This window comes from Parasteatoda tepidariorum, chromosome 9 (genome assembly GCF_982258835.1).
Source record: "Parasteatoda tepidariorum strain Cologne lab strain chromosome 9, Ptep-v5.0, whole genome shotgun sequence".
In the NCBI taxonomy this organism is placed as follows: Eukaryota; Metazoa; Arthropoda; class Arachnida; order Araneae; family Theridiidae; genus Parasteatoda; species Parasteatoda tepidariorum.
Genome location: NC_141763.1, coordinates 56,441,007 through 56,464,922, shown reverse-complemented (window position 1 = coordinate 56,464,922; position 23,916 = coordinate 56,441,007). Strand labels below are relative to the sequence as shown.

At 25.8% G+C, this 23,916-nt stretch overlaps 1 protein-coding gene and 1 long non-coding RNA gene across 4 annotated transcripts; both read right to left on the bottom strand.

The window, feature by feature from the left end:
- Positions 1 to 1,779: 1,779 nt before the first annotated feature.
- On the bottom strand, positions 1,780 to 23,687 carry LOC107449079 (uncharacterized). 3 transcript variants are annotated; one of them, XM_087151856.1, is made up of 5 exons: positions 23,375 to 23,687; positions 14,841 to 16,084; positions 12,951 to 13,118; positions 11,866 to 11,983; positions 1,780 to 7,152 (listed from the first exon to the last, which is right to left on the bottom strand). In XM_087151856.1, exons 2-5 carry the CDS (start codon positions 16,043 to 16,045, stop codon positions 7,063 to 7,065), a joined length of 1,581 nt encoding a protein of 526 aa, XP_087007982.1. In that variant the 5' UTR covers positions 16,046 to 16,084; positions 23,375 to 23,687; the 3' UTR covers positions 1,780 to 7,062. The 3 variants fall into 3 exon arrangements, with proteins under 3 accessions (XP_087007982.1, XP_087007983.1, XP_087007984.1); XM_087151857.1 differs by having other exon boundaries at positions 23,255 to 23,591; XM_087151858.1 differs by lacking the exon at positions 11,866 to 11,983 and having other exon boundaries at positions 23,375 to 23,592.
- Positions 8,775 to 11,856, bottom strand: LOC147804073 (uncharacterized). Its single transcript, XR_015429240.1, has 2 exons — positions 9,990 to 11,856; positions 8,775 to 9,379 (listed from the first exon to the last, which is right to left on the bottom strand). It is a non-coding gene; the product is annotated as an uncharacterized LOC147804073 (long non-coding RNA).
- Positions 23,688 to 23,916: the final 229 nt, after the last annotated feature.

The window sequence follows — 23,916 nt, the reverse complement described above, 5'->3', positions numbered from 1 at the left end:
ATTTCTTATGACCCTCTTGTCTTTCATGGAAGCTGTTGTGTTTGTCTGTGGGACCATATAATAATTTTTGAAACTTTTGTATATTTTGTAAATTTAAAAGTGATGCTGTTTATTAAAGCTCAATTTATTGTCATTTTACTTACTTAATTTATATTCATTTGTTACATTACAAAGTTCTATCCTCTATAAATAAATTTCATTGTTTCAAAAATAGGAAAAGAAAGATGTTTTGATGTTGAATTGTAATTGGAATGTTATACCTTAAAAAGATTTTTCATTTGAGACACTATAATTTGTTTTCTCATGTACAAAACTTTGGATTAAAGTTAATAGCATAAAAATAATTAATTTATAATTTACTATGCATTTTTTAATAATATTAAAATAATGTCATTGAAAGAAAGATTGTCAGTGGCGCATTTAAAAAAGAATTATCACGATTTCACAAAAAAAAATAAAGTTCTCAGTTCATAGAAAAGATTTTTTTTCCTCGCAAAGAGGTTAATCTTCATTTCTGCTATTGGCATAAAAATGTTTGTGGTTAAATAAAAGTATAATATTGTGTATTACAATTTTTGCTAGTTTAAATTTAAATAATAAAAAATCAACACCTGGCTGCAAACATTTAATATTTAACTAAAATGTAAATGTTTAACTTTTTTTTTCAAATTTATTTGTCTTTAAATTCGATTTAATAGTTTATAATAACTATCAGTATGCTGTATCTATGATTTTGTTGTGTTGCATTAAAAACAATCTACTTTATACATATTTTTAAATAACTTTAATATTAATTGCAGGATTCTAATCAGATTTCAAAAAACTAGCAAAGAAAAAATTTCACTACTTAAAACAAAATAATTGTGTGTCCATGTATGAGGTAATCCAAAAACTTTTGTACATGAGTACACAAATTATGTTTAAAGACAGGTGGCAAAAACGGTCACTGCAATATTCACTCATGTGTTTATACACCCATTGTAAGTAATGCAATAATTGTTAAAGTTATAAAATACTCTTAACTTGCTTATAAGCACCTCTTTTCCTAATATGCTATTTCCTCTGCATGTAATTTACTTAAAGTGCTTTATGCAGTTTTACAAGTGCTAGTTTACCACTGTGGGCAAATTAGCATAGCATTTTTTGCCTTTTGAACCTGCAGTACAATTTTAGTAGTTTAAAATTGCTCTAGTCTTTTGTTGTTTCATTTATAATGATTATTTGTAATCATGACTAATAGAATTTTGACTTGGTCATTTATTTTCCTTTACTTGTATAAGAATTATTTATTAAGGACTTTTGTGTTAAAGAATATTGTTAATAAGATATTTTAGCGTAATAAAATTTTATACTGCATTAATTGTTTCATTTTTTTTTTACTAAGCTGACATTTTAAAATTTCAGCTTTGAAATTGCTTTTAATTTATTCATTGAAATTAAAAACATTTTTTGAATTTAAGAATTTTACATATATATTTATAAAATTTGGTAATTTTTGAAATTAAGTTTCTATGCTGGCATCAGGTTAAAAATAACTTAAACAGTTTAAGCTTTAATATTTTTTAATGTATCATTAAAAAGTATAATATGATTTTTAATTCCCAACCAGTACTCATATATATGCATAAAATGTTACATTACCTTAATTATACCTTTTTAGTTTTAGCTAATTTTTTATTATTAAAAATATGAAATTGTGTTCGAAAGTTCCGACTGTTTGAAATTTTAATATCGTATAAAAACTAAAAGAAAAAATTAGACAATTTAAAAACAAACAACTAATAGCAATAACATTTTAATTATTTCACACAATTATAATAACAAATAGCATAAAATATTCATAGATCAACAGCAAATACAGTATCTATAATAAATGACTTGTGAAAACACTTTTTATCTATTTAATTGTATCAGTAGTAAACTATTAATTGCTAAACTTATGGTATAAAGTTTGCAAACATAAAATACAATTTTAAGGCTTTTAGTTTAATGCATTTATATTTAGTAGTAGATAAATATTAACTACTATTAATTTTATAAAAATAAACTGAAAACAAAAACATAATTTTTATTCAGATTGAAGATCAAAAGATGGGCTTCGTTATCTACATATTAAAGATGATTGTAACTTCATTACCCAAAACAATTTTAATATTAATAAACGAAACATTAACTTTAAATACAAGTAATCTTATTAATATTTATTTAAACTGTAAGGAGTTAGGTTGCTAATAGAGATGGTTGAAAACCTCAAGTTCAGAAGACTTTAGCGCACCAGGAATGATAATGAAGATATTTCTTTGCACCATTACGTATCTTTTAATTTTTTGTAGTATGAAATCGAAAGGTAAATTTTTTTGTCAAATTTTAATAGGGTCAAAGTTGTTTAAGATAGAACGTTTAATAAAACCGACTGATTAAATGTTAATAAAGAATTTCTCAATTTAATAGGCGTTTTTAGATTTTTATCAAATTTTAAGGGTTTTTTTTTTCCAAAAAAATTCCAGAATTTAACTATGTCATGTCTAACAAAGATGTTTATTATGTTATGTACTAAGTACCTAAAAGAAAAGAATTCCCATTGAAAAATTTCATAATTTTTTTTTAAAGGGATTTATGTGATAAAAATGTTAAAAGTATCTATTTGAATACAGCTTGAATTAAACTTTGCAGCTGTATTACATAATTTAATTTAATCAATTATTAATAATTTTCTTTCTAGTTTTATAATTTGATTATTGTTAGACATATCTTCATTACAGTTCTTCTATATATCTAATATTTTTAATAAAGTCACAAAGTAAATCATATATTTCCTTTAAATAATTTTTGTTACCGATAGAGCAAATATTTAACTTTTTGTTCTGAAAATTCCTATATATTATTGTATTTATTTTTTATTTTTTTAATCCTCAAAGGAAACTTAACTGACTTAAAAGATTTAAAATTAGTCTAAAAAACTCAGGGAGAATTAAAATTTTGCTATAAATCTATGGGGGAGAGAAATTAAATGCCTAGGTTTAATTTAATTTAGAGAAATTAAACCTGGGAAAATTTAAATTACAAGACCTTTATTTTTTTTAAAAAACTGGTATATTGTGTTGTAGTGTGCATTATTTCTTAGAACTGTTGAAATAATCAGAGAAATTCAAGAATTTTTTTCCAGGGATTAAATATAAACATTTAAATGTTTTTTTTTTTTTTTTTAAATTTCAGAAATATTACTTTTGTTGCCTTACATATGACTAAAATAAAAAAGAATATTTAAAATAACTATCTCAATTAAAAACATGGTAAAGATAAATTTATAAATTTCAACATATTTAGAAAATTTAAATACATTTTATTCTTTTAATGTTAAAATAAACAGAGCATACCATTTAAAAATAACTTATTTTTTATACGTGATTCAGGTATTATTTTGATAATATCAAATATCATTTGGCTGTAATAAATATCAATAACAATTTCTACCCAACCTTTGAAAAAGAAATTAAAACTGTTGCAGTTTTTTTGTTTTATGAACTTAAGGTTTAGTAAAGAATAAAAATGTTTAGTCATTGATTACTATTAATTAAGTTGCACCATTATGATTAATGATATCTTTGTCATATTTAACAATATATACATATTTACACATTTATAAAGTTAAATAAGCATTAATTATTTTAAGTTTCGACCAAAATAGTGTTCCCACTCAATTTCAGGAAAAAATTTCCAGCCTCTTCCAGGTATATCAGGTAAATTTTAAGGAAATTCCAAACCATATTTTATCCATAATATGCAACATTTCATCAGAATTTATTTGTAATGCATAATATTAGATTTTGTGGGCAAAAAAAAAAGTATTGAATGAGGATGGGAACAAGTTAGTTTGCTTAAAATGTGAAATTTTTAAGGCAAATAATTATAATAGGTGTTAGAATTATTTAACTAGAATATCAATTACTCATAATGACAATTTTAAGACCAGTTATTTTCCAGGCATGATGTTGGAATTTTCCATGTTTTTGTGAAAAAAAAAATTTACTTTCCCTGCCTATTACCTAATTTTTGGAGTTAAAATAAAATTCCCTGACAATTCCAGTTTTTCCCTATTCTCCCTGACCTGTGGGAACTACGCAGATGTATATCTAAGAAGAAAATAAAAAAGAATTATCAAATAAAATTTTAATTTACAAGAATTTGATTCTAAATTTATTCAAACAACCTTAATTTATACCTCAGTTGCAGATATCAAGTATCTGCAACTAATACATAGAGCGTTTTTAAGGAAGCCAATATGCTCCAAAATGCTAAAAACCTGCTGAACACAGTTCAACCAGTTATAAAATAATGAAAAGATATGGTGCTCATAAATCATGGTGCTCGCTTAAAAACAACTATTTTGAATTTGGAAGCATCTAATAGGAAATTACTACTTGTCTATAAAAGATTTAAAAACATTGTTAAAAATTTATATACATAATAAACATTTTCAAACATATGCAGACTCATGTACATTGTCAATCAAACAAAATTCTGTGATCACAAAGGCCAGTAATAAATTTTCATCATAATATATAACTACATTTAAAGAAAAAGAAAATTATTATTGAAAGAGTGTAACAAACATGTAATTAGTTACAATGTTACTTATGAAAAAGTAAATAATTTTCACAATAATGTGTATGTTACCCTTGTAACACATGACTTTCCTTCTGAAAAAATTTCAGGCGACAATTTCAGATATTTTATAAATACCATAAAAATTACTTCCACATTCATAGATAATGTAAAATTACACATAATAACAATAGAAAAAAAGCAGCTATAGCTTGGGAAATGAAAAATTTGGGGCCATGATGACACAGCGGTTGAGACACTGAACCAAGGCTCTATCCATAGTGGTGGCTTGTAAAAAACTCAACTTCATATCGATGGGTAAAGTTACAAGTTTGTTGCGGTACTAATTGCCGTAAGGCTAACTGTGGGGGTTTACGTAGTTTTTTTTTCTATTTGGAGCAAAAGTTAAATCAAAACGTCTTCCACAAAGGCTAGTTTGTCCCAATTCTTGAATAAAAATTTCCCTTGTCTTCTAAATTGGGTTCAAAATTGCCAAGGCTACGGAATTCAACATTAATAGTCGCAAACTTTGAATTAGGTGAGCTGTTTAACACCGGTTATAAAATAAAATATTTTTTCTAAAACCCAGGAATTTTTAGAAATGCTACAATTTACACGAAAATATTTCAAAATGTTAGATTTTTTAGGTTTTTTTTTTTTTTTAAATTTTTTACTTGCATTTTAGCAGCAAATAGTACTTTTTTGAACCTTCAAAATTGATAATAAACAACTAATAAAACATTTTGGGAAATCTATATCAAAATGATAGTGAAATAGTTTAAAGATAATCCAAATCCTGTCATGTTAGGTGATTTTTCAATTCTTTGAATGATAAATTTATAAGGATATCATGCTTTCTGAAGAGCAATAAGAATACAACAGGAAGAAAAAAACATTTAACTAGCTCCTTCCTTAAACAGAAAATTTAACAAACTGACTGAGACAATGACATGGCTTAATCCTTTGTATTATCAAACACATGAACATGCTGACAAAGGAATATTTGATGAATGAAGAAACAATATTTATACGATATTTCATACTGAGACTGTTAATTTGCTTAAAAGTATTATTATATCATAAAATAAAAAGAAAAATTTTTTCAGTTCTTTTATACCTTTTTATTTCATTTTTTACACGGTATCTGCTAAATTTTAGATTTTCAAATCCATGACTTTTCATGACTAATTCCAAGAATTTTTCATGACTTAACGAAGTTACTATTTTCTCCGACAAAAGCGCAACAATAAATTTAAAAAAGCATTATAATAACATTAATTGAATTAATTGAATAATAACTAATTGAATTTCTAGAAATGAGGTTTTTTCTTTCATTTTTTGAAAGAACACTAATTTTAAACACCTATTATAAATAAAAATTTTATATTTTAATAAAATATTACTGTGAGTGGGGATTTTATTAGAAATTCAGATATTCGGAACACCATGAAATGGGGGGGGGATAATTCCAATTTAAAAATTAGATTTTTCGGCAACCTAAGTTCATGTCTATCCATGATTTTTTTTTTTTAAAATAGTTAAAATCATGACATTTCATGACAAATTTTGTTCAATACCTAAATTCATGATTTTTCATGACTTTCCAGGTGCGCAGATACCCTGTTTTTAGGATGGTCATGGTTTTCAATGCATATAATCTGTGTTTGTTTGTATTTGAGTTCTTTTGTAATTTTCCACAAATGTAGGCCTTTTTTTGCAGTAAACTTGCAACCCTATCATACCAGTTTGTCTAGGAAATAAAAGCAACTTATGTCTTATGTAGGCCAAATTATCATTATAATGGCACTAGTCTTGAAACTGTATAGCCTTAATCTCCATGACCCACAACTGCCTTTTGCAAGAGTGCTTTACTAATATCTGTCCAATAAGATTACATTTTCTCAAAAGTATAAGTAGAATTTAAAGTCTCAATGAAATTAAATTTGAAATCTTTAATGATGTAATAAAACTGTTGAATAAACCTAAAAAATTCATTAAAAAAAAGCACTCATGAATATAAACCAAAATACGATTGAAAGCAAAGGAGTACCCAGCATAAAAAGTTTAGGAAGCCCCGATTTAAAGGATTCAAAAATTAATTTTTAGAACTTTTTAAAATATGCAACAATTTTAAATTACATGTTTTTTTTTAAAAAATATATAAATGGGAGTTTAAGAAATTATAAGTTCAGAATGCACATTATGTGATAGAAAATAATATATGTTATAGAGTTATGTGACATAACCAGCATACACATTGTTTATACTCAAATTATATCAATAATATCTAAAACACTTTAAACAGAACCAAATCATAATAAAAAATATTTTTGATAAAATCAACATATTTCAAACATTTGAAACAATGTTAAAAATTAAATACATTAATAGCTTATTTAGAAAGCCATGAAGTAAAATTCATAAATTAGAGAGACGAAAACATACTAGAAAGAATAATTACACATTAATAGCAGGAACAGCATTGTTTTCCTTCAAGTAATTAATTAACAGTGGCATGTCTTGCTTGATAGCATAATCTAATGCAGTCTGAAACAAAATAATAAATAAATTAATATTTTTATCATAAAATTTTAATTATACATCCAAAATAATTAGTATATATGAAACAAATCATTTTAAATTTGAATATGTGTAAGCATCTGTTTTTAGAGATAAAACCATTAACCTCAAAATAAAAACCATTTCAGAGATCAACGAAATGCTTGTTTCATTAAAGCTTTCATTTTGATAAATTATTCTAAATAAATAAGCTTTACAATATAAAATTTAAAAAGAATTTCACATTTAAAAAAAAAAAAATTCTTACCATATCCATTTATATTTTACTATTACAATTCATAATTTGATGCTTCTATTTATATAATATTTTATCCTGTGAAATAAGTATTATTTATAAAAATTGCTAAGTCAAGAAGTTTTCGTAACTTAGCAGTTTTTATAAATTCAAAACTTTCTTCTGGTTTAGAGTAATCCAGTTTAATACAATGTATATGTAATTAAAAAAGAGCTACTTTAAATTACAAACATTCAATTATTAAATGATCCTTTCATGGGATTTTAAAAAGAATAATTTAATCTACTTTTTATTTCATAGAGCATTTTGTATGTACTTTTTATGCATATAGTATAATATTATGCAGATACCTAAACCTTTAAAAAGTTATCTCAAATGAATTTATCACTAGGAAAACATTGAATTAGCAGAAAAATTTAAATACAAGTTAGATAGTATGTTTTGGTGCAAGGGCCAAAAAAGGTTATATTGAAATAACTTTATTATGTATTAACTTTACAAATTACAGGTTCCAATATTATATAAGAAAATTTTCTGATTTATTTAACAAATTTTTAGGTATATACTAAATTGAATTTTAAAATCCAAAGTTTTTAAAGTAGGAGAAAAGATAATCATGAAATTTATCACCAATAAGTAAATTCTAAGAGTAACAGCAGCCAAAATAGCATTATCTTAAATTTAAATGTTCAAGATAGTTTTTGATACCAGATCAAATCACCCTTATATAAAAAACTGTTTCAATACAATAATTACCCAGCCATTGCAATTCAACTCAGAGACAATTAACTTAATCAATCATCTATTTAACTTAACCCTAAGGTCAATTCAATCTTGATAGTCACAAAACATGTTTAAAGCAGCATTGGCAGTACTTTATAAAATATGATATATTTGCAGAAGTCATTTTGGTGAGAATGAAAATTAACTCTAAATAACCAAACATTTGTTAAATAGCCTCTATATTTATGTTTTTTTTTCCTTCGAAAATTGAGATGTTACTGTCATACAGTGCTCTTCTTAAAATCACATTCCTTCAAAAGTTGACTTTTTAAAAGCGGCTGATCTTATAAAACGGCATACCTGCATCAAGTAAAAAATAAATAAATCAATCAAAGTTGAACTTTACAAATACACTGAAAACTATATTACAACACTTATATTTCATTTTAACGATTTTAATTTCATTTAACATAAATTTTTATTAAAAGAAAGCAGCATTTTAATTCATTTATTTTTATTTTACAGAAGGGTTTAAAAATATTTGTATAAATATTAATTAGTTTTGTTAAAAAAGAGGCAATGAAATATTGTTGATGCAGCATTGAAAAATTCTTTATATTGAAATAAAAAGTTTTCTTTTTTTTCAAAATATTTGAATTTGATGCAAAACTGTTTATAATCAATATAACAAAAAGAGAAGGAAAGAATATATCTACTCTTCTCTTTTCAATTTGTTTCTGAACGGCATCATCAGAATAGCTTAAAGCGGACTCCAAAAAACTCCTTGTCGCGGAACTGACAAATTGAATACATAAGACAATGTACTCTTTAGTTTATTTATTTGTATTTCCTTTTAACTGGAACTGAAACTGTTGATAGGAATTTAATAATTTTTCTTCATTCATAAGAAGTTTCTCCCCCACCCACTGTGGAACAAAAATCATTTTTCGCGGTCAAAAAAAAAAAAAAAATTAAGTTATAAGAAGAAGAAAAATTTCAATATGGTTTTTTGTAGTAAAATGTCCAAGGAGTATTACGGTGTATTTTGTTTTTTTTGGGTTTATTAATGGAAATAGCAATTAAATAGAAACAAAGTCGAAATAAAAAAAATGAAATTTTTCAGTTAAATTTTTATTATGATAAATCCTTATAGTAAACAAAAACATTAAAATTATGCATGATTTATACATAATGGGTTTCTAAGATATATATGAATTGATTAATTTAATATAAATACTTTTTTTTTTTTCTTTTCTTCCAGACGTGGACACGTACCTAGGTTTGCAAAACCCTTAACCGTATAGTCCACGTCTGGACTACAGTCTAGCTCACACAAAGCTCATAACTGCACAATACAGATGATACAGATGACAATAAAGATGACAATAATTCGTATCACATTACTTAAATTTACAAAAAAAAAAAAAAAAATTGAAGCAAAGAGAACAATAAAGGGCAAAATCAAAAACTGTTAAACACTATCAAGATTGCATAAAAAGTCAGGTTTAATTAAAATTTTAATAAGGAGTCGTTTTCTGCTAGAAAATTCATTACGTTAATTAATTTAGAGTTTAATGTTTTATTTGTAAGAAAATTTTTTTGCCAAATATGTAAATTATTAATGTTTGAAAGTCGTGTATGCCATGATATTGTGTAAAGACAAGTTGATAAGTAATGCTCTGGTGTACCTGGTTGACCACAGGTACAAAGGTTTGTATCCGAGATATGAAGGTAATGAAAGAAAGAAGGAAAAGGGCCGTGACCTGTTAGGAACCAGATGACTTGTTTAATTGGAATTGAATTAAAGTAGTTGACATTATTGATGATGTTAAACAATTATAAATACTATTAAAACCAGAGCCATTTCCCTATTTCTCCCCTGTACAATGAAATTGTAACTTTAGGGTGCTCTATAAAAAAAGCTTTACGTTGCCGAGGTAAAAAAAACAAATTGTACATTTGTTTGGTATATATACTCAACTAAAAAAAATTAGCTGCAAATATTTGCGAATTTGGCTGATATATCGATTTTTATAGTTCGTGTCATTTTTATAATAATGATAAAATTATAAAAATAAACTTGAGATAATTATTTTTGTTATAACATTTTCAAAATTTTTTATATCTAGCAAAATAGATTCATTATTTTTTTTGAATTCAATAATCTAATTTGTAATTAACAATCTTAAATATTTTGATTAAATTTATTTAGTTTAAATTTGTTTTGATAAATATTTGCGATTTTACATCTATTACTTTATTTATTAAAATTATTAACCACAAATTTGTAATCAAAGATCTCAAAAACTACTAGTAAATAATTTGTATTTATTTATTTACAATTTTTTCAATAATCATCCGCCATTTTGTTTTTTTGAAATTTTGACTTCATATTTGAAATCAGTGACCCAAAAAACCTAATCGTGATCAATTTTTAGAACATTGAAGTTAATTTTCTAATTTTGGTCGCATTTTTCTGATTTTGTCCCACTGTGCCACCCCTTGTTTTATCCCTTCTTAAGTCTGATTTTCATTCACAATTTTCCTAAGTGTAATCCACACCTGCAACTTTGTTTCAGTTCATGTTTGGAAGAGTCTTTCAGCTGCTACATATCTTTCAAAAATTAAACGGAAGAAAGTTCTAAATAATCATAAATAAAAATAAAAAAATCTCCCCCTTTATTAAAAAATATGCCTACTTAAAGCTTGATTTTATAAAATGGAAATTATGATTTTAAAAAGTGGCTGATTTAATATAGAGGGATTTTAATAGTTATGTCTTCAAAAATTGCAAACATTAAATTTTATTACTTAATTATATTTGAATAAATAATAAAGAGTATTTCTCTTAAGCTATATTGACTTCATAAACAAAACAAAAATAAATATAAGTGTGCTTTAATCCGTATTTATGAGTAAGAGAGTAACAGCAGGGGTCTGTCTAGGCTTTTCTGAGAGGTACCTATTTTGTGAAAATTTAGTCATAATTTGTGAAAAATTAAAAATTGTATTAAAAAATCAACACAAAAATATGGGAAAAATAAGGATTTATCGTTTCTTAAGGGATGCAAAAATAAAATTTTAAGAAAAAGTATTTGGGGAAACTACCATTTTTCCTAAAGTTGAATTTGTGAAGGTACCGCTAAACGGTAGTAAATTCGGCCTGGACAGACTCCTGAATAGTGATTTGATTTAAGTTAAGTCTTTTATGGTTTAATAGAGACAGACTTGTAATTTGTTCTTCAACTTACATTTTGAGCTTGTCTTTATTATAATTTTTTTTTTTTACTGAATATAACAACTACATAAGACATTTTTAAATTTAATTATTTTCATTTAAATTAAGGAAGAATTTAACTGTCCTTAATTTAAATTAAAGGAAATCACAATTCACTTCATTTTAAATATGAATATAACTTAGAAATATATTAATGCTGATTATAAATAAAGAGAAAACAAAGAGTAAATTAATGAAACCAATTAAATTCTAAAATAATTTGAAATGCATTTATAAAAAACTGAGTAAGACAATATATATATAGCTTTTAAAAAATAATATGGAACTATTCAATAAAATATATTCTGCGATTTAAAATAATATGAAATACAATTGAACTCCTTTACAGCAAGCCTTGATTTAATGAGTGATTGCTTTCGTACCTCCATTCTCGCTATAAAGGAATATGACTGTAAGTACCAAAATTAACAATGCATCTCCTTACTTTTTTGAACACATCTTTGTTATTGATATCAAATAACTCAAGACCATAACATTTCACAGCTTCAATTATGCAAAACACTTTTTCTACATTTGATTCGATAACAGCAGAATGTAGATTCCTATACAAAAAAATATTCTTTTCTCATTACATTTCTTCTTTTATTTACAAGTAGGTAAAAGAACTTTAGAAGTTATAAAAGAATTGATCACTGTTTTACTCACTTTACTAATTTATGCTTATTTTAAAAATAAAAAGTTATACCCTACAATAAATTTTGTAAACTATTACATTTTTATTGCAGGCATAATAAAGCAAAAAAAAAGGAGGGCAAAACGAAAAAAAAAAAAGAAGAAAGATTTAAAAAAATTAAAAGAATAAAATATTTAAAAAATTAAAACTGCATTTTTATGCCTAAAACAATTTATTAATTAAACATATTTTGAATTAAATGCTGCTACACAGGATAAAAAATATAAAATTTAATACTATGTAAGTTACAGAAGTATTTTATTGATATTAATGATGTATCAATCATTTTAATAAGAATTGATACATCATATCATATCACTAGGTCAAAAAATATAGTAATTGAAAATTTTTCACAATATCTTGGAATGATAGAATGTTTAAAACTATGTTTTAACTAAATACACAACTACATACAAATAAAACTATTATTATAAGCATGAAATAATAAAGTAGGATATCTGACCAGCAGTTTAAATTAATACATAATAACTTTACTGAAAATAATTAGTAAATGGTCCCAATAAAAAAAAAAATTTAAAATTTTAATTGCCAGCATCTGATCTCAATTCTTTTCAATTCATTGGTTTAAAGCTTTTTTTTTTTTTTTTACTTTCTTTTTTATATATTTTTAAAAGTATATGATAGGAACTTAAAAGCCATGTAATTATATTTTTACATGTTCGGAAATAAAATTTAAAAAAAAAAAAAATTCGGAAAACGACTAAAAATATTAGAAAAAGTGGAAAATAAATGATGTGAGAAAAATCTTTTGTCTGTTATTACTGTGAACAAAATTAATATTAGAAGAAATATTTAGTGTTAAGTATTTAACTTACGTTTGTTGCAGGTCCTTGAACTTTTCTCTTTCGTCATAATCAATTATTTTTACATTTTCCATTCTTTTCTCTTGCCATTTTATTTTTTTTAATATTTTTCTTCCTTCCACTCTATACTTTTCGACATCAAAAAATTCTGAGTTTCGAAGAGCTCTTTTAGCATTATCCCTACAATAATAACAAATATAAATTGATTTTAAGAAAGCAAAACTTATACCTGAATTGTAAATGTAATTTCGAAATTTTTTTTAAACGTATTTTAGGATTTTTCCTTTACTCACAGTACTCAAAAGAAAGAAAAGAAATTGATACAAAAGAAATTTCTGTTTATATATATATATAACTAAGATTACAACCAAAAAAAATATCAGATTTCTCACTACTTTTCCCAATAATAATGATTGAAAAGCCCTTCATTATTCAAAGAAAAAGTTTATTGATATTTTTGTTTGATATGGATGGTAAACTAAGTGTAAACAATAATAAGATTCTAAAGTCAGATTGGAATTTTGTAAACTTCTGATAAATACAGCACAGAACTCGTTATCCGGAAATCAGAAAACCGGAAAACGAAAAACCCGGAACGAAATTCGATAAATTTTCCCACCATTTTTAAAATTTTTTTTTTTTTTCTTCATAAGATTTTAGGATTTTTCTTTCTTTTTTGAAAGATGTTCACCTTACCATCATTTTGGAAATAATGATTAGTGTATTACTTCATCGTTTTTTCTTCTTTTTAAGATAATTTCCAAAAAATTTTATTTTTTAGTTGGGTTTAACAATAAAAAAAACGGCTTTTTGTAGCGATTCAGAAAACCGGAAAAATCAGTTATCCGGAATAGCGATGGTCCCGATCGTTCCGGATAATCGGTTCCCTACTGTACCTCTGTTTATGTTATGTCTACAAGAGGATGAGTGAGCAAGGTTGATACTATAGAAAGTAATATTATTGAGATTTGTATTTAAATTTGCACATCATTTTATGACCCATAAGATTTATCTATGATTTATAAATTCTAAAAGGTCATGAGGCATTAATCGATTTTAAGAAATAAACAAGACAAAAGTATAAGGGTTACCATGTTTCCCGTGTTATCTTCAGTTTCTATCTGTTCATTGATTTGCAATTTAAAAAGTTAAATTGATTTACAAGTTGAATGACAAATAGCACAAGTCAGATTGCAAACAGTGCAAGTACAATAACAGTATAAGATAGCATGTTTTTTTAGCTTAGGCACAAAAATAAAAATAAACTCAGCCCATAGAGGGCCAAGACCTACTGTGCCCATCTCAGTTTTCTTGACCTTCGGGCTCTGGGGTACAGGAGCAGATGTTCCGGTTAGGTGGTCAGCCGAACGCGAAACCTCCAGTGTTTAGTTCCCAAGCATGTTTGGTACTCATTTATCGATCCACTGAAGAGATTAAAGGCTGAGTCAACCTTGCTCGGCCCGGGGATCGAACCAGGGACCTGTGGCATGACAGTGCGAGGTGCCTGGTGGCTGTGCTACCGCTCAGCCACCAGGCGTCAGGCACAAAAATAAATTGGAAACAATTAATAGAAAGTCTTATTGCGAATTTTAACAGTTAGCGCCACCTTTGCTTAGCTTTACATGGTTCCCCATCAATACTTATGATACATGAATACACATTCAATTATAAAAAAATATACATATTTACATAAGCCTCATTTCATATTTAAGATAATATTAAAAATACTTGCTTTTTTTTTTTTTTGGAGGAATAATGCAAAATTGTCATCGTTTAATAAATTTCAGAAAAATGGTTCGATCTCAAATTCTATCAAGTCTGCAATTACTGAACTTCATTACTGATACTAAAATTGAAAATAAGTAAAACAGAAGATTAAGCATATTGATTTCAGCAACTTACTTTATGTTATAGCTTATTTTACGTTTACCACTTTCCTCTTGCACAACAGGCCTGTAACAAAGTACAGGATTTTGGCTCGGTACAGAGTCAGAGTTTTCGGAGCTAGAACAGATTGTTCCACTAGTACTTTGGTTAATTTCAGACTTAAGTAGTTCATTAACAAACTCATTAAACAAATCCTCAAAATCTTCATCTGGCACTTGAAATTCAGCAGGTTGGTCAAGATAATTCACTGAAGCATCTTCTATTGTAGGATTTCCAGTTATGTTTGTTTCCACTGAATCTATAGGATCGTATCTTGAATGAAAAATTTGTTCAAGATTATCACCACCATTATCACGGATATTAGAGTTTTGCTGTGACTCTTCAATTTGATAAAGTTTTACCTCCTCTATAATTGAATTATAAATTTCCTGGATTCGAATCCTCTTTTCTTTCTCCTCTTGATCTTCATCATCTAATGGTACTTCAGAATCCCTAATGGGCGGTGATGAGGAAACAATTGGTGGTGATGGAGATCCAAATCCAGAATCAGGACTATTGACATAATAACTTTCAGTGCAAGAAATGTTAAAATCAGAGTTAACTTGGCAAGCATTGAAAGGTAAATAGGAAGGCAAGCTTGGTTGGACTTGATAAGAACTAGAGTTATTTTCTAGAACAAGACCTAAATTGGTGTGAAGCAAATTTTCTCTTTTAAATTCTGATGGTGAAGGGGGGCGTCGATAAGTATAAACTTTCTTCTTATGTGATCTTTTCTTTTTTTCTTTACCTCTTTCAATTATACTTGTTTCATTTTCAACATCAGATGAATCCGATGAAGATGAATCAGTTAATGGTTCTAATTTGATGATTTGAAAATCTTCATCTTCGATTTCCGTTTTAATAGGTGTTGCAGGAACTTTTTCTTGATTCAGTTTTAAAATGTTGGGTGAAAAATAGGTATTTCCTTCATTTTCAATTTCTGTATTTTTCTCAAAATCATTTCCCCCGCTATTATTTAAGTCAAATTTTTGTGGCTTACTTTCACAAAGATTTTTTTCAGCACAATCCTTAATACCATTTTCAACAAGGCAATTCTTAAGTTCATTATCTAAATTATCCAAAGTTCCTGAAAGATCAGGAATAGATTCCAGTGTTAATTGTTCAAAAATATTATTCAATAAATCTTGGTCAAAGTCAAAATCTTTATCTTTTAAATCCATGATGTAATTAAAAATATGTCACATTATGCATAGTAAAATCTAAAAAGGAAGAAGAAAAAACATATTATTTTACATATAACAAGATTACTTATCAAATAATAGTGAATGATAAGGTCAAATTTAAAGGAAAACAACAGCGATATTTTATTTTACACACATATCTTATTTATTTATTCCTCAGCAATATTTTATAAGAAAAGAAAGTCTTACCTTACAAAGAAAATATACTACAATACAATTTTTTTTCTTTTGAAAATCTAGCCAACATCCTATTTATTTTGCATACATTATTTTTTATTTTATTATTCTTGTAGCTTCTATATTTTCAACTTGTAACTCTTTTCTTTTTTAAATTATATGGGGTGTTTTTAAATAGTCTATCATTATACTTATAAGAAAAAAGAGATGAAAATTATAAATGTTTCATTTAGAATAAAAATATAAAATGTGACTGGCATTGCAAAGGAAGGACTCTGTGTAAAACACATTTTTATTTCAAGATTCGTCTTCTTATAAATGCAATGATGGTATTATTTTTTAAATGAATTTAAATAGGTGATAGGTCCCCCTTCTCACCATCTTTAAAAGTGATGCATCCAATGCTATTTTGTTTCAGGAGTAATAAAATTTAATTTTATCTTTTCCTACGCTCACTTGAAAAACGTAGTATTTAAAATTTTATTTTACCTCATTATTTCATTTATTACAAGCAATCAAAAACCTTATACACATTTAATATATCGAATACACAGTTAAAGTATTGAATTAATATTAAATTAACTTTATAATTGAACCATTATATGTTACTTCATTTTGATTTCTCTCAATTTTAAATTCACAGTCAGAGAAAGAGCTTAACGGAGAAAAAAAAATTATCAGATTTATTTATTTAAATTTTTTATATTTGTTCACATAATCTGTTGGCTAGAACAAATTGATTGTTGTTTGCCTGATTGTCTGACTACAGCATAACAAAATTTTAATCGCAAATAGTTAAAAATGATTGTTATAAAAAGACCACATACAAAGGAAAGGAAATTTAACCTAATAATCAATTAGAAAATTAGTCTTTCCTCACTATAATAAAATATTTTAAATCAATTATAGTTAAGAAACAGTTGTTACCAATCAATTGTAAATAATAAAGGACAATTTTTAAATTAATGGCTAAAATAACTTAACAATATAAATATTATTTTCTGTCATTTCCGCACTACAGTGGAAGTCGCGGTTGTCAAGACAACCGCCCACCTGCCGAAGCTCCACCCATTTTCTCCTGAAGATCATTCTTTCTCAGGATGCTCCTCAGAGGAAGTAAAATTCTTTCCAAGTCTGGCTATCGTTCAAGTGGCTTGGGTTTTGGCAGTCATGGGGGAAGGGGTTTCTCGAATAATTGGACTCCCTCCCTAAAAATATGCGTTTTTGGTCTGAAATTTTAAAAATTGGGAGAAAAAAGTGCATTTACGCTTTTTCGCGGAAGTCTTTCATCATTGTTGCAATCTGGAATATATGGTTTCAATAGTTTAAAGCAGGGTTCGTTGATTTAAATCACAATTTAAATCATGATTAAAATCAAATGATTTTTTTAAAAAAATCATTGATTTAAATCAACTGATTTTTATACATATATTATATTGATTTTAAAAGTTAAAAAACAGTGCTTCAAATTATTGATACTTTTATTATTTTCTTTTCTTAGTTTTAAAATTTATTTTAAATAAATTGCTGCATTAATTAATTTTAGTTAAAAAAATTACTTTCTTTCTTGGAGTGAGTTAAACACATTTAAAATTACATGTTTAAAAATCTTTTGATTCTTAACATTGAAAGTACAGATTAAAGTAAATATTTAATGCTGTCTTAATATAGACTTTGCATAGCTGTAGAAAGAAAATAAACATGCTTTTTTTTCAAAAAGCAAATGTTAATTAAAATTCTACCTTTTGATTAAAAAAGCATGAAATTCAAATCTACATTATAGTTTATTGATGGAAATTTCTATATTTCTAAAGCTTGAGGTTATATTAAAAAGAAATTACCTTAATATGCCAAAAATAGAAAGAAAAAAAAAGCTGAGTTCAGATATTTTTTTCCTGATATAGTGTCATTCTTCCCTATCAAAGTCTATTTGAAGCAGTAGGGTTATTAACTGGTTTTTATTTTTCTTCTCATAATATGTTTACGGTATCTTTGAAATTATCAGATTTTCTTTTGAGAAAAAAAATTCCAATGAGTACATAGATTTTTTTAAAAATGCTTTTTAGCTTAACTTATGTATTTTGATAAAGGATTAAAAATGAATATTTTAACATAAAAATATATAGATTGAATATTTATTTTTTGATGAATAACAACATTTATAAACACAATCTGTTGCATTTATTTTGCCATTTTATAAATCATGAGAAAAAAAAGAGATCACAATTTTAAATTAAAATTATGCTGTGCTAATTGAAACTTTGTGTTATTAGTTAAAGTAGTATTCTTTAAATTATCTATTTTATCTTGTCATTTAATTTCAATCATGCCTTTGTATCAAAATGGTCGCTATGCATTATAATGAAAAATTATTTTAGTAAGTTAGAGCTTCTAAAATATTGTTATAATATAGTTTTAATATTAATTTAATTTTGATTAAACATTTATAAAGTTTTTTTGATCATAAATTAAAGCTCTTATAGTGTATTTAAATAAAAATCAAAAAAATCTGATTTAAATCAAAATAATCTGATTTTTTTGATTTTTTTTAAAAAAATCAAAAAAATCACGAACCTTGGTTTAAAGAGAGTAGAAAGTATGGACCCCTTAATGCAAAGTACACTTTTTTGTGTATTTCGCTAACTCACAATAAATTTTTTTACAAATCAAAAGATTTCTGTACACAGTTACAAAATTTTTGTTAATCCAAAGGAAATTTGATTTACAAAAATTCGTGTAATTATTTATTATTTTATTTAAAATTTGAAGGAAAATTGAATAGTCGTATATTTGAAAAGTCGTATATTTAAAACTTGATTTCCTGAGAACTATTCTCAAAATTTCATTTAAATTTTGTAATTTTTCATTTAAAATTACATATTGAAAAATCTAATACCTTACTGTTCGAATTCTCTTCATTAGAAAAAATAAATAATGATCATTATTATTTTACATCCAATTACAAATTTCATAATTGTGTGCAAAAATTTTTTGGTTAACTTATCTAGTTCTGGAGATGCAGCGAAATACGTAAAAAATGAAATTAAAATGATAGTGTACAACATTTTATTTATTCTTCTGCAGAAATTATTGGGATTATATTTTTTAGATTACGGACAGCTTGCTCCTTTTTCATATTTCGAGGGTCAGAATTCTAAATCTGACGAAAAAAGTATGTTTATTCTGAGAAAGTATTTTCTGTGTCTGATTTCATAATTTAATTTAATAACTACTAATTAATTAACATATTTAAGGTAAAACCTTTGAACTAATAGGATTGAGCATATGAAAATCCGATCATTAGATTAGATCAAAAGTAATTTTCGACATTCACTTTTTATTTTGCGCACAGTATGTCACACGCACCGTTAACATAAGCTGGAGTAGAATACCAGACGCCTCTGAAAAACAAATTAGATACATAGTTACAAATCACAGTCCGAGCAGCAAAATCACAAAAAATTAAAGGATAACCTTTTAAGTGACTGGTCACAAATGAAATCACATCACTTGAGGTTCATAATGAACATGAATATACAATTTTACGTAATTATTTAAACTAGCTCTATTTAACTTTGAACAAAGAAAAATGATTTTTATTTATTATATTTTGAATAATATCCAAGTCCTAAAGTTAATTTTTTCTGCATTTATATCACTTGAAAAAGTAGAATTTTATTAAAAAGAAGAATGTAGGACAAAATATTGTTTGTTTGGTTTTCTTTGAATACCTAGCAAATATAGGCATTTTTTTTCTTCCAAAATATAGGAAGAATAGGAAATACAGACAATGGTAAGGCCATAAATCATGATGTAGCATTAAAAAAAGCATAAAATAATAATACCTGCCTTACATATAAATAATTAAAAATAAAATTAAATAATTTAATTTTTAAGTAAAATATAAAAATGAATAAAAGATTGAATATGATTTAAGAAGTAAAATATTCAAGTTTCAAAAAAATATAGAAGATATTTCTATAATGAGATCCAATTATAATCACCAAGACGTCAAATGGATTTTAAACTTGAAATTTTTTAACAAAAAAAAAAAAAAAAAAAAAACTGGTAGAAGCTATAAGTTATACTCTTTTAATTGGTCTCCTTCTAAGATCCTTTTTTCGGTTCAAACAAAAACAAGACAAGATAATTCGTGATCGCAACGCTCGAGTACGCCCTCTAGCGGGAGCCTGTAAATATCAGACATTAATTTATCACGTTTTTATTTAGTTCCATAAAAATCATGGGCCATGATGGACGCCATTTTCTTAGCAGCAAATAAAAATCAAAATTTCCCTAAGGAAAAGCTGAAGAACTTGAAAAAAGTAACCAGAACATGCCAAACATTGAAGCAGAACACGCCGAGCATTTGATGAACAATTTCTCCATAATTTTTACCTTTCTATTACCAAGAACATAACTTACAATTTCATGATCACTTGCTGTTACAGATGTGTATATTACGGTAAAATAATTTATTTTGTCTTCAATTCATTACAAATTAAAATGAAGTCAACATTGCTTTCCTCATTCCAATAAATAAATGTGAATTCAGAACGTCAAGAACTGCAATAGTTATAGAATACTCTTTTTTGTTATAGAACAGTATATATTTCTGTATCTATATAATTCGGAAAACAACAATAAAGAATCAACCAAATTACTTGAAATAGTGTCATTTGTGCTGATGATTAATAAATTTTTTATCGTTTTCTTGGTAAGTATTTTTTAGTTTTGAAAGAATAGATAATTTCATCTAGAATTCAGCTGTTCTTAAGCTACATATTCAAATTCATATCGAAATCTTACAATTACAAAATTTTGATGTGTGGTACGTTATCTAAAAGTAATAAAGGGATAATCTATGTACATATTATTTGAAAATAAAACTTTCAAACGAAGAACATTTCATTTAGAACTCTGCGGATTTATAAAGAAGGTAAGTGTTATGATTTTTATAATAAAAAATTAGCTTGTAAATTTTTTTCTTCTTATTTGATGATAGTTCTCTACAGAATGGTTTTTTACGTCTGATTAAGAACTATAAGAATAATAAGAAAAGAAACAATATGAAAGTTTTTATTTCAATGAAAAGAATTCTTAAAATCGGTTTTTATCCTACGAATTCTTTATTTTCCATTTTATAGTTTATAATTTTTTGATAAAAATTGTTGTCAAAATACTTTTTTTGAAAACATAAATGGTATAAAATTATGTGTTTATGTATACTTCTTGCATATTCTAATGTTTCAAGTAATATGATTCAGAAAAGTATGAATAAAAATTCGGTACTAATGTAACGCCACAGCAGCTACAGATTTGGCGGTTTTTAAGTGTGCCGATCTACACCTAAAATTTTTGTGACAAATCATAAAATGAAACACTTTATTTAAAATCAAACTAGTTTATCGGATTTCGGTGGACAATGGGCAAAATATTTCGCTCCTGAAAAAATAAAATTGCATCTTTTTCTATTTTTGGCAAATCCCAAAGACGCATTTTCGTAGCACTAAAAAATGGTAACAAAAATCGAAAAACAAATCATTTTGGAATTCTTCTGACTTATAAAGCAGGTAAGTGTTAATTTTTATAAAATAAAAAATTTTACTTTTAAGTAGTTTTTTTCTTATTTGATGATAGTTTTCTATAGAATGGTTTTCTGCTTCCAATTATGAATCAAAATAGAAAAAACATGAAAGTTGTTTATTTTAATGTAAGGAATTTTTAGAATTGGTTTTTTCTTTTTTGCTTTGTATCGTAAGCATTCTTTATTTTACGTTTTTTAGTTTCTAAATAATGATTTTTATTGAAACTTGAAATTTTTTGATCAAATTTGTTGTCAAAAAACTTTTTTTACTAAATTAAATTTCATAAAATGAGGCTTATGTATATTTTTTGTTCATTTTAATTTTTGAAGTAATATGATTCTTAAAACTATGGAAAGTAAAGTTTAAATAGGCCTTTCATGTTATATCATTAAATTTAGTAAAACTATTTCTCGGGAATTAGGTTTTAACTCTTATAAGAACATACATATTTTTTTCTGTTTATGTGCAAATATTTTTCCGATGTGTTTTGGATGTTCCTTCTCTAAAAAAAAGAGATACCATTTTGTTTCCGTTTGCATAAGAAAGAATATCAAGCATTTTTCTTTTTTAAATTTAATTAGCCAAGATAAAGAAGGAACGTTGCAATGCTACACGCTACATTAAAGACGTCTCTAGAGTAAATGAATGACTGTTCATATAGAAATCGCAGGTATTAGTCTCATACAACAACGCCCCCAGTAGTTCTTTGCGATCGCGAATTCACACATTAGTTCAAATGATAAAATACATATCAAGATATATTATGGATCACAAGAAGATTTCCGTATCATGAAAATCAACCAAGTTTTGCAACTTCCTGGCAGTGGCCCAGGAGAAACTATAAAAAAACATCACAGTAGAGGACCAACTCAAAGGAATACCTCAAAGCCAGCGTGGGGCAAATCTCTACAGGTTTTTTTAAAACAAATTACAAGTTTAAAATTCATTTATTGTCTCTAGGCAATTGTAGTTGGAGCTACAGATCACACTATCAAAATATTCCCTAGATCACATTTTTTTTTATAAATTAACTTAAAATTGTGCATTTTAAAGTTTATTTTAAATAAATTTATATGAATTTTTTAAAATTATTTCTACAATATTGCATATTTTAATATAGAAAATGATAAAAATAATTTATTAATAACATAACATATTATTTTTTTAATTTTTTGGGAAGACAAAATCCTACCTAGCAAATTCAGTACCTAGACAAAAATTGATGATTTAATTACCATAATACATTTTAAATTTAAGACGATAAAAAAGGAAGTGAACATTTGCACTACATGTAGACTTTCAACTGAAAAATCAAAATTTAAGTTAGCACTGGATCAATAAAGATTATTGATTACGATCACAAAAATAAATAGATCACTTAATCAGCAGATAATTTTATTTACAATGATAAAAATGAAGTTACCATTAGATCACTAGAGATTTTCAATTACAAATAACTGTCAGTCATAATCATTTCACTTACAAGCAATCATAATGATTTTAAATGAATACAAAACTAATAAAATTACTTCTAATGACTTACAATCTTAGGAGATTTGATGAACTTTCTCTTGAACATCAATTCTTATAAATTATTTTTAACCCTTCTATCTGATAATAATAATGATTTCGATGATAACAAGCAATCAAAATCCGAGTTGCTTTGGAAACAAATCAGAGGGTATTTTAATAAAAATGAGCAGGAATATTTCACGAAATTTTTTAAACGTTTTAGTTTTACTTCGTAACTCGAATTTGATAATATATTAAAACTAAACGAACGGTAACGTGTTTAAACTGATTACTTCAGATCGTAAAAAAAGTTACAGTACAAATGAGAATGTTGACAAATGACATCTCTGACAAATTAAATTTATAAGCTGTTAATTTTGAACTAAAATTTAATTTTATGTTCTTTACAACAATTTTAAATATTTATTTTCAATTTGTTTTAAGCTAGAGGTCGAAAATTTTTTGATGGATTTCAATTGGCGATCGAAATGGGCTGCAGGTGGCGTAGAGCAGAACTCTTTTCCTATGGCAACACTTCACATGCTTTCCCCATTAGCGTGTGGAAAGTCATAG